General features: G+C 41.3%; 1 protein-coding gene across 6 annotated transcripts in view; it reads right to left on the bottom strand.

The window, feature by feature from the left end:
• The window catches only part of DCLK1 (doublecortin like kinase 1), a 487,270-nt gene that overhangs the window by 14,760 nt on the left and 460,410 nt on the right, over nt 1–12,100 (bottom strand). For 3 of the 6 annotated variants that reach the window (XM_077298215.1, XM_077298216.1, XM_077298219.1), the window contains one exon: nt 9,504–9,577. The exons of the other annotated variants lie outside the window; for them this stretch is intronic. In XM_077298215.1, coding sequence (XP_077154330.1) covers nt 9,504–9,577 — 74 coding nt within the window. The remainder of the gene's footprint in view (nt 1–9,503; nt 9,578–12,100) is intronic. 6 annotated transcript variants of the gene reach the window in all.

Raw genomic sequence — 12,100 nt, 5'->3', positions numbered from 1 at the left:
AGTTGCAGCCATTTTGACTGGCCATGCTGCTATCAGAAAGTACAAGAGGCCTTTAGATTATAACGGTTGAGGTATTAACATATACAAAAAATAATTCATAGACCAGCTTTATTACAAAAGTGAACAGTCCTCATGACACAAGCCCTTTAATTTTAAGTTAGAGGGCTTCAGTAAACCAAGCAGAGCAAAAAATAAATAAAATAATGATTATTGGCTAACAGGGACAATATTAAATATTCATCTGCTTCTATTACAAATTATATGAAAATATATTTAATCTATGAAATGTGCTTTAACACATGTATTAAACAAAATAGAATATATGAAGATGCATTTTAAAGATTTTAAAGTACTTTACATTAACGAATGTACATTTCCCTGTTATCCTTCAAAACACACTGGGATGGAAGGGCTGATTGTAAACATAATTCTTATTATGCTTTATTTATATAGCGCCAAAACATTACGTAGTGCTGTACATTACATTGTGGAGTGTCCATCTTACGTAAATAACTTGTGCCCCTAGTACTTCTGTAATATAAAAAATTGACTTCATGTCTGGGTGCAGTTTAGCATCTGCATGAAATATTCTGTCCAGGTTCTGACCACTGGAGAGGGAGGTGTGCAACTATCCAAGTGCGGCTGAGGTATGGTGTTCTCGTAAATCCCATAGAAATTAATGGGACTTCCAAGATAGCTCAGCTGCTGATTGAGTATGTCCTTTCCACCTCTGGTGGCTGGAGTCTGGAGGAGTTATTTCCCTCTAAGACATGAGAGGCTGAGGTGGCTGAGATGAGGCTAACCCTCTAGGTTGTCCAGAAATAGCTATGAAGTCTAAAATAATTAGAGTAGATATTTCTAATTTCTGCAGAAGCTTAATTTTATATTCTTTATCTTGAGATCCAATTGACATGCCTATAATCTGCAAATGAGCTGTATACTGTAGCGTTCTATAGACTTCTAAATAGATCACTGGAGACTGTCAGCCAACCTTATAATGATGGTGGAACCCGTGAAGCACGTGTCATTCCTTGGAATCCCCCATCCCCATTACAACCTCAAGTATCCTTGTTATAGGGGTCTATAATGTGGAGATCCTTAGCCATATTTCAAAGAACATCCAGGGTTTGCTATACATTTTCTTTGTGTGATCCATCACCGAGACATGGTGGATTTTTAATATTTAAATAGAATAAAATTTATATTTTTCATCTATAACTTGATTTCACTAGCTGGATATTGGATGTCTTTTCCCCCTTTCCTCTGAAGATTATCCCAGGCGTGGCTCTGGCATTTTAATGAGTGGGAAATATTTGCAATAGCGGACACTTATTGACTTTCTCTTCTTCCCGGTGTCCCTGTTTGGGAATCACTGGCATTCAATGAGTTCCCTCAGCTTAGTTATGATGGCAGCATGAGGCAAACAAAACTTTTGACTCTTATTTCAGGGCAAATTCTCTCAATTTGCCTGTCAGATTCAAATCAGACAGAATAAAATCGTTCTGAAACTGAAATGTCAAAAATTGGTCCAAAACGTCAATGACGTGCATCACCCCTACGTGACCACGTGAGACTCGGCACCGAAGAACCGGATACCCATCCTGAAGACCAGGGAGCTCCGGGAACATAAGGAGGTAGGTGAGGCCTTAGGACAGGTGAGCATAATTGTTTTTCATTTTAACCTCTGTGTCCCTCAAAATAATTTGGACAGATTTGGAGGGATTTAATTTCCAAAATCTTGGATTTGCCAAGATCAGAAGTTTTGGAGCGATTTCTAACAAATTAATTTTTTTGCTAACTTATTTACTAATCTCTCACATTAAATGGCAATTGCTATATTCTTTATGTAAAATACCTCAAGTAAATCAGAGGTATAAATGAATCCTACTGTCTATTTATCACTACAGTCCCAAGTATCTGCTTTGCTGAATATAATAATGGAAACATAACCTTCCTATTTACTTTGCTCAGGCTCTGCACGATACCCAGGAGAGTCATTCGCCTCAAGGTGAATTGTGCCTGTAATTCCGAGCGCTGAAAACTGTGTAAATAAGTAATGCCCTGCTTGTGGCGTAATGGTTGTTTCAAGACTATGTCCATTCTCTTAACGGTCAAAGCACAGCTTAGCAGTGTACATACTTTATCACAGGAAAGCCTGAGACTGAGTTTTTGAAAAGCCACCCTCGGCAGCTGGATGAAACGAATGGGGGTGTCAGCCATGTTCGGGAGGATAGACAAGGTTTACATTGGAATAATTTGTTGTAAAAGGCTTACAGTGCCTACAAGTAGTATTCAACCCCCTGCAGATTTAGCAGGTTTACACATTTGGAATTAACTTGGCATTGTGACATTTGGACTGTAGATCAGCCTGGAAGTGTGAAATGCACTGCAGCAAAAAAGGAATGTTATTTCTTTGTTTATTTTTTTTTTAAATTGTGAAAAGTTGTTTCAGAGGGTCATTTATTATTCAACCCCTCAACCCACCAGAATTCTGTTTGGTTCCCCTAAAGTATTAAGAAGTAGTTCAGGCACAAAGAACAATGAGCTTCACATGTTTGGATTATTTATCTCTTTTTCCAGCCTTTTCTGACTATTTAAGACCCTCCCCAAACTTGTGAACAGCACTCATACATGGTCAACATGGGAAAGACAAAGGAGCATTCCAAGGCCATCAGAGACAAGATCGTGGAGGGTCACAAGGCTGGCAAGGGGTACAAAACCCTTTCCAAGGAGTTGGGCCTACCTGTCTCCACTGTTGGGAGCATCATCCGGAAGTGGAAGGCTTATGGAACTACTGTTAGCCTTCCATGGCCTGGACAGCCTTTGAAAGTTTCCTCCCGTGCCGAGGCCAGGCTTGTCCGAAGAGTCAAGGCTAACCCAAGGACAACAAGGAAGGAGCTCCGGGAAGATCTCATGGCAGTGGGGACATTGGTTTCAGTCAATACCATAAGTAACGTACTCCACCGCAATGGTCTCCGTTCCAGACGAGCCCGTAAGGTACCTTTACTTTCAAAGCGTCATGTCAAGGCTCGTCTACAGTTTGCTCATGATCACTTGGAGGACTCTGAGACTGACTGGTTCAAGGTTCTCTGGTCTGATGAGACCAAGATCTAGATCTTTGGTGCCAACCACACACGTGACGTTTGGAGACTGGATGGCACTGCATACGACCCCAAGAATACCATCCCTACAGTCAAGCATGGTGGTGGCAGCATCATGCTGTAGGGCTGTTTCTCAGCCAAGGGGCCTGGCCATCTGGTCTGCATCCATGGGAAGATGGATAGCACGGCCTACCTGGAGATTTTGGCCAAGAACCTCCGCTCCTCCATCAAGGATCTTAAGATGGGTCGTCATTTCATCTTCCAACAAGACAACGACCCAAAGCACACTGCCAAGAAAACCAAGGCCTGGTTCAAGAGGCAAAAAATCAAGGTGTTGCAGTGGCCTAGTCAGTCTCCTGACCTTAACCCAATTGAAAACTTGTGGAAGGAGCTCAAGATTAAAGTCCACATGAGACACCCAAAGAACCTAGATAACTTGGAGAAGATCTGCATGGAGGAGTGGGCCAAGATAACTCCAGAGACCTGTGCCGGCCTGATCAGGTCTTATAAAAGACGATTATTAGCTGTAATTGCAAACAAAGGTTATTCCACAAAATATTAAACCTAGGGGTTGAATAATAATTGACCCACACTTTTATGTTTAAAATTTATAAAAATTTAACTGAGCAACAAAACTTTTTGGTTTGTAAGATTTATGCATCTGTTAATAAATCCTGCTCTTGTCTGAAGTTTGAAGGCTCTAACTTATTTGCATCTTATTAAACCTGCTAAATCTGCAGGGGGTTGAATACTACTTTTAGGTACTGTATGTCCGAAGCCAATAGTGATCAGTGTATGTAGATGTCTCCCAGGCTGCTGTCGGCCACATCAGTCTTCTCTTCACTGCCATTTATGCATATAAAAGGAATATCATTTCTTTGTAGAAGGGCTAAATTTGTCCTTTTACCTGTTAAAATGAACCTGTCACCTCTTTAAATGCTATTACACAGATATAGGTGTAATCTACAGATAAACATCATTTAAATCATGTCTGTAAGGGCTCACGTATTTTCAGTCCAATTGTGATTCGACCAATGTTATGATATGGGGCCACGCACAAGTTCGATTTTTTTCCTAGGACAGAAAGTGTATGAGGAAATATTCGCTGCATGCCTGACTTTGATCAAATTATCAGATCGCACTCGGCCATGCAAATCAATGAGTCCATGTCAAACATCGGATGGCACTCGGATGACATTGAGCACAGTCCGATATTCGCAGCCTCACAGAATGGAGAACATGGAGCCATTTTTTCTCCATCTTCTCTTATCGTATATGTCCACGGGCCGAATTACATCCGGATTAGCTGCGGATTGGATGCTGTGTACAACCACAGCGTTCAACCCGCAGCGTCCAGATGTTACAGCATAGTGGAGGGGATTTTATGAAATCCCGTCTCCACTATGCATGCGAACATGCATCCGCCGTTTACGGACATGCGGGGCGTCTTTTTAGAATGCAGCATGTCTGTTTACCTTGCGGCAATGCTCCATCGCCGCAAGGTAAATAACACAGTCCTATGTATGGGGTGCAGCGATTTCGGATGTGTGCAATAAACACATCTGGAATCACCGTGCGTACAGAAAGGAGCGGCACTTTGGGCGGAGCGGATTTTCCGCTCCATCCAAAGCGCCGACCGACAATCTGGACCGTGGACACGCACTCTAAATCTGAGAGAATCGGATCACACCATGCTCACACTCAGATCTAACTCTGATCAGAGTTTGATCAGTGTCATTTGTAAATTCTCAGGAATCTACAACTGTATGCAGCTGCCATTACCGACCAGAGCAGTGGCTTCAGGAAGAAAGTGAAGTTATATTCTCCCTGCAGCTGCTCGCTTCTACTGTAGTCATCGGGGTGGCAGTTTCCGTCACCACTCACTACAGAGTGAGCATGGCTGTAATCACTCCCCTACACTTTGACTGACAGCCTGCTCTGCACACATACGCTGCACACACAGGCTGCAGAGCGTTACAGCGACATTTCAGAGATCAAATAGCAGTGATCAGAGCTAGCTCCAGTCGCTTATGGTAGTGGCAGGTGCTGGCAGTATGGCACAGTTGGCAACTGTCCCGTATGGAGAGGGATCAGCTCTCAAACCTGATCCATATACCTGCACCTCACATTACATTACATGACATTAATGTACACTCTGCACCCCATCTTGACTGAAAAAAAAAACAAATGTAGTACGGTAATTTTTGCAAATTTATTAAAAAAGAAAAACTGAAATATCACATGTCGTATGTATTTAGACCCTTTGCTCAATATTGAGTAGAAGCACCTTTTGAGCGAGGACAGCCATGAGTCTTCTTGGGAATGATGCAACATGTTTTTCACACCTGGATTTCAGGATCCTCTGCCATTCTTCCTTGCAGATCCTCTACAGTTCCGTCATGTTGGATGGTGAACGTTGGTGGACAGCCATTTTTAGGTCACTCCAGAGATGCTCAATTGGGTTTAGGTTAGGGTTCAGGCTGGGCCAGTCAAGAATGGTCACAGAGTTGTTCTGAAGCCACTCCTTTGTTATTTTAGCTGTGTGCTTAGGGTCATTGTCTTGTTGGAAGGTGAACCTTCGGCCAAGTCTGAGGTCCAGAGCAGGTTTTCATCCAGGATATCTCTGTACTTGGCTGCATTCATGTTTCCTTCAATGACAACCAGTCGTCCTGTCCCTGCAGCTGAAAAACACCCTCATAGCATGATGCTGTCACCACCATGTTTCACTGTTGGGATTGTATTGGGTAGGTGATAAGCAGTGCCTGGTTTTCTCCAGATATACCGCTTACAATTATCTCCAAAAAGGTCTATCTTCATCTCATCAGACCAGAGAATCTTATTTCTCATAGTCTGAGAGTCCGTCATGTGTTTTTTTAGCAAACTCTATGCGGGCTTTCATATGTCTTGCACTGAAGAGAGGCTTCTGTTAGGCCACTCTGCCATAAAGGACCGACTGGTGGAGGGCTGCAGTGATAGTTGACTTTGTGGAACTTCCTCCCATCTTCCATCTTCCTTTCTCCCATCTCTGGAGCTCAGCCACAGTGATCTTGGAGTTCTTCTTTACCTCTCTCACCAAGGCTCTTCTCCCACGATTGCTCAGTTTGGCTGGATGGACAGGTCTAGGAAGACTTCTGGTGGTCCCAAACTTGCATTTAAGGATTATGGAGGCCACTGTGCTCGTAGGAACTTTGAGTTCTGCAAAAATTCTGTTGTAAGCTTGGCCAGATCTGTGCCTTGCAACAATTCTGTCTCTGAGCTCCTTGGCCAGTTCCTTTGACCTCATGATTCTCATTTGGTCTGACATGCACTGTGAGGTTTTATATAGACAGGTGTGTGCCTTTCCAAATCAAGTCCTATCAGTTTATTTAAATACAGCTGGCCTCCAATGAAGGAGTAAAACCACCTCAAGGTGGATCACAAGGAAATGGACAGCTTGTGACTTAAATATGAGTGTCTGAGCAATGGGTCTGAATACTTATGTTATGACCATATGATATTTCAGTTTTTCTTCTTTATTAAATTTGCAAAAAATTTTTACATTTCTGTCTTTTTTCAGTAAAGATGGGGTGCAGAGTGTACATTAATGTGAAATTTTGAATTTACCAAATGGCTGCAATGAAACAAAAGGTGACAAATTTAAAGGGGTCTGAATACTTTCCGTATCCACTGCATATGGGCAAGTTACACTAGTTCCAATTATATTAAGAAATATTACTTGGACATGCCACCTCTCACTAATAAGTGAAGATCTGACTGCTGGACTCACCAATCTTCAGAAGGAAGGTTCAACAATGCCATTGACAATGAAGTAGTGTTGTGTTGGAAGAATCTGATTGAGGCCGTTCACACATTTGACAATCACGGTCTAAGTACTGACTGTTAAGTCCATAAGGGCTGCGGTTCTCCAGAACCAAACTCAACAGCCCCATCGACATGGACAGGCTGATGAGTTCAGGTCAGGAGACCACGGCCAGACTTTCAAAAGGCATAAAGGTTGAAATCCAATAAATCTAATTTTTTCCCCCTGACATCTACTACTGGGGAAGAGAGTAGTGCCATTCACATTAGACAGAGGGCCAGTGTCACTGAAGTTGGCAGGTTTGGCTGACTTTCATCAAATTTGTAAGAGCCCCTACCTGATCAAGGGGCTGAGGACCAGCTCCAACCACGGGACCTTGGGCAACATGCCAATACCTGAATTTTCAGGGATCAATAACGTCTCAATGTGTAACACTTTCTAATGCAATTCCATCTCAGTACAAAATTACCTTTAAATGAACAGCTCCCAATTTTCACTTTTTTAGTAACAACATGACACAGATCGTTGCACATTATTGGCTTATAATTATATTGTTCTACATGTCGTTACTGAGTATTAACCTAAAAATAAAAGTCACTTTATGGACCATGTGCATTTGCTTAAAACAAAGGTTATATATAGAGACAAACAGAACGAAGAGTCAGACAATAAACTGCAGACCATGACACACGGAAGTGACTGATGCTCAATGCATTGTCTTGTTATGCATTGTTAGTCGTCAGGTTTTCGGTAAGGGTTGTGTTTTGTGTGGTTTAAAACTACAGACTATAAATATAATACATTACACTGATATTCTGAAAATGTAATATGTAGTATACAGATGTAACAGAGCTGAGTTGGCCATTTGGTGTGGCCTCTGTCCTACGTAGTACATCTTACCTGCACAAATAGAGGTAATTAGGGGTTGTCGCATGTCTTCAATCAGTAGCGCAGTGCTCCGCTGACTCCTCCTGGTTACCGGGGGGCGCTGTGCTCCTGATTGACTGACAATTCAGACCGCGCTGCTGTTCCGGACTGAGCGCTCTCCAATACTGCACACAGGCTCCACTTTGCCTCTGCAGTATCAGAGGAGCACAGAGGCACTGAAGCGGAGACAGATCCTTCAGAACAGAGCTTCAAAGCTCTAGAGGAAAGAGCATGTAAGTGCGGAACTCTTAGCCCAGGAGACCTGCAATGGTGGCCAGTAACCTAGGGAACTGATAGTAAACAAAAGAATTAAAGGGTTGTCCAGTACTAGGACAACCCCTTCTTAAACTAAATGTTTGGCCCCGATAAAATAAAGCCTATACTTCTCCCCTCCCGTGTCGGTACCGTTCCAGTGGTGTTGGGCTGTGATGTGTGGGGACACGTGATGCCCGGCGCCCAATCAGTGCTGGCGCCATTGTCTCCGCCTTTGGACAAACTGAACATGAAGAGGAAGTCCGGGATCAGCTGCAGCCCTGGCTTCCTCTTCATGTTCAGTTAGTACAAAGATGGAGACAGTGCTGATTAGGTGCCGGCATCACGTGTCACAACACCGCATCAGAGCCCCGGGGAGAACGACGTAAACTGCAAAGTTGCTTGTTTTAACAAGCATTTTGCAATGTTAACAATTTATAATACGACTAAGGGCTCGTGCACATGACCATAATATCGGTCCGATCCGGCAAAACATCAGATCGCAGACCAATGTTAGTCTATGGGGCCGTACACATGTCCGAGTTTGATCTGATATTCAGATTGGACATGCAAGTCAATGAGTCAGTGGAAAACATCAGACTGCACTTGGATGACATCTGAGTGCAGTCCAATTTCCATGGACTGACACAATGGAGTTGGAAAAACTTCTTTCTCCATCTTCTCCTCATCCAAGAGAATCAGATCATACTCTGATCAAACGCTGTTCAAACTCTGATCAGACTGTGATCACAGTGTCACTTGCACTATCAGCCGGATTTTCTCGGATGGCGTACTCTACGGTTGTCTGTCCCTGCCCTAAGTCTTTAACCCATTACTTGCCAAATTAAAATTTTTACAAGTACTGTTTTTTCAGAAAAGGGCGTCCCAATATTCAATTAAAAATGACAATGACATGATTTCCTATTTTGAAAACATTCATTTTACAAACACAACACAAAAAATTGGACCTAATTATAAAAATTATAAAATCTTAGTTGCTAGAAGCTAAATATTAGGCATCCCAAAAAAAAGTACATTGGTAGATAATGGGTTAAATAACAACTTCAGCTCTGCTACATCTGATAAAATTAAGATAGCATTTTTTTAATATTTTTGTACTTCAGGTTAATGCACCGCACTTTATTTGTATGTATACTGTCTTTTAAACCACAAGAGGTATTCAGCAAATGTGAGATGAAGAAAGCTGGCCATGTCAGCGTGAATAATGGACAAAAAAGGATGGAAAAGGCGGATGCGAAATCTCAACAGAGACTGAGATTATAACTTATAAAGCGGCATATGGACTGGGTATAAAAAACAAAAAATTAAAAAAAGCATGTTTATCCACTGAAGGAACTGGTTAATGGAGACTGCCAGCACGTCGCCATGGAAACACTGACTGTTGGCGCTGAACCATCTCATACCTTATCCAATACATTCCTGGCTGTTGGTAGTAGTCCAAAGACCCTGATCTCTTGATGGAAAAACCGTGGTCCAGCTGAGCAGAAAGAAATGGGGCAACTCAGTGGATCATCAATTTGGTAAAAAGATTCTATTTCCACATGACCCTGGTATAATATAATACATCATATTATCTATCCCCCCCGTACCCTCCATTGATCAGAGGGGTCACAACAACATCATACCCCCTACTGAACAATGGATCATTTATGGAATAATACAAGACAAAATGACCTACGGTACTTACTAAAAGTGTTACTCTTCTTCAATATTCAACGTATTGAATATTAATAAAGCAGCGCTACAGGAAAACTCATACAGTGTGTTATCCCTGATGTAATGCCTGAGGGGGCCGCTACGTGACTGCTCTATTTCATATGTTCCCCGCGCTGCCTCCCCCTTAGGCCCTGCACTAGGCATAACACCGAATATCTGTTCTCAAGTGTTCCTTCACTGCCGACATCAACATGTGCGTCTGGGAATATCTTTTTGAGTATTTATTACTGTCCTCTAGATCATTACTGTGGTTGTTCGCACAATGATGGAACATGTTAGGTCATTTTAATTACAGTTACATTATTTTCCAATATATAACTATACTACTAATATAAAAATACACAACTAATAAGATAACTACCGTACTAATATATTATGCACTATCAGAAGAACTAATGATTATAAAATAAGTACACTACTAATATAGCACCTACTATACTAACAGAAGAACTAAACTACTAATATACAGTAGTACCTAATATATTAATAAAATAACTACACTACTAATATAGTAACTAATATATTATGAAAATAACTACACTACTAATCTAGTAACTAATAAAATAACTACACTACTAATATATAGTGATGAGCGAGAATACTCGTTGCTGGGGTGGTCTCCGAGTATTTGTTAGTAGGGTTGAGTGACTTTTGCTTTTTTAGGATCGAGTCGGGTTTCGTGAAACCCGACTGTCTCGAAAGTCGGATCGTGTGAAATCAGCCGATTATTGTGAAAAGTCGGGGGGCCGACCGAAACACGAAACCCAATGCAAGTCTATGAGGATATATATATTTTTTTCTTCTCTCTCTCTCTCTCCCCTCCGTCCCTGCAAAGTGTGCATTTCACTGTGCAAATCGCTATATCCCAAACGTTAAGATGGCGGTTTTACCCCCTGTGACGCCGCACAAAGCAAGCCAGAACCTATGTCATCACGCTGCCCACACTCCTTCATTGGCTGAAAAAATGGCGGGGAAAGCGTCATATGAAACGCGACTTTGGCGCGAAGATCGCCGACCGCATGGCCGATCCCACAGTGGGATCGGGTCGGGTTTCATGAAACCCGACTTTGCTGAAAGTCGGCGACTTTTGAAAATGTCCGATCCGTTTCGCTCAACCCTATTTGTTAGTGCTCGGAGATTTAGTTTTCATCGCAGCTGAATGATTTACGGCTACTAGCCAGGCTGAGTACATGTGGGGGTTGCCTGGTTGCTAGGGAATCCCCACATGTAATCAAGCTGGCTAGTAGATGTAAATCATTCAGCTGCAGGGATGAAAACTAAATCTCCGAGCAGTCATAAATTCTCGGAGGTCACCCGAGCGTGCTTGGGAAAACCCGAGCAACGAGTATATTCGCTTATCACTACTAATATAGTAACTAATATACTAATAAAATAACTTCACTATGAATATAATAACTATTATACTAATAAAATAAGTATACTACTAATATAGTAACTACTATTAGTGATGAGCGAATATACTCGTTACTCGACATTTCCCAAGCATGCTCGGGTGACCTCCGAGTATTTTTTAGTACTCGGAGATTTAGTTTTCCTCACCGCAGCTGAATGATTTACATCTCTTAGACAGCTTGATTACATGTGGGGATTCCCTAGCAACCAGGCAACCCCCACATATACTCATGCTGGCTAACACATGTAAATCATTCAGCTGAGGTGAGGAAAACTAAATCTCCGAGCGTGCTCTGGAAATCTCGAGTAACGAGTATATTCGCTCATCACTAGCTACTATACTAATGAAAAAAAACACACTAACAGTAACTACACTACTAATATAGTAACTATTATACTAATACAATAATTACACTACAAATATAACAACTATTATACTAATAAAATACCTACACTACTAATATAGTAACTACTACACTTATAAAATAACTACACTACTAATATAACTACTACACTAATAGAACTACCCTACTAATATTAACTACTAAACTAATATAATAATTACTAAACTAATATAATAATTACTAAACTAATATAATAATTACACTTCTAATATAACTGAGAACTACACTACTATAACTGCTATACTAATAAAATAACTAAACTACCGTACTAAGATATTAAGCACTATACTAATAAAATAATTACACTACTGATATAACTAAATACCAATCAAACAACTACACTACTAATATAGTAACCAATACACTAACCAATAACTATTGTAGGAATAAAATAACTACACTAATAATATAGTACCTACTATGCCAATAAGGCCTGTTTCACATTTCCGTCTTTTTGAAGACGTTGC

Source organism: Ranitomeya variabilis, chromosome 3, assembly GCF_051348905.1.
Source record: "Ranitomeya variabilis isolate aRanVar5 chromosome 3, aRanVar5.hap1, whole genome shotgun sequence".
Taxonomy (NCBI): domain Eukaryota; kingdom Metazoa; phylum Chordata; class Amphibia; order Anura; family Dendrobatidae; genus Ranitomeya; species Ranitomeya variabilis.
The sequence above is the reverse complement of the archived record's forward strand: the minus strand, read 5'-3'. Positions and strand labels throughout refer to the sequence as shown.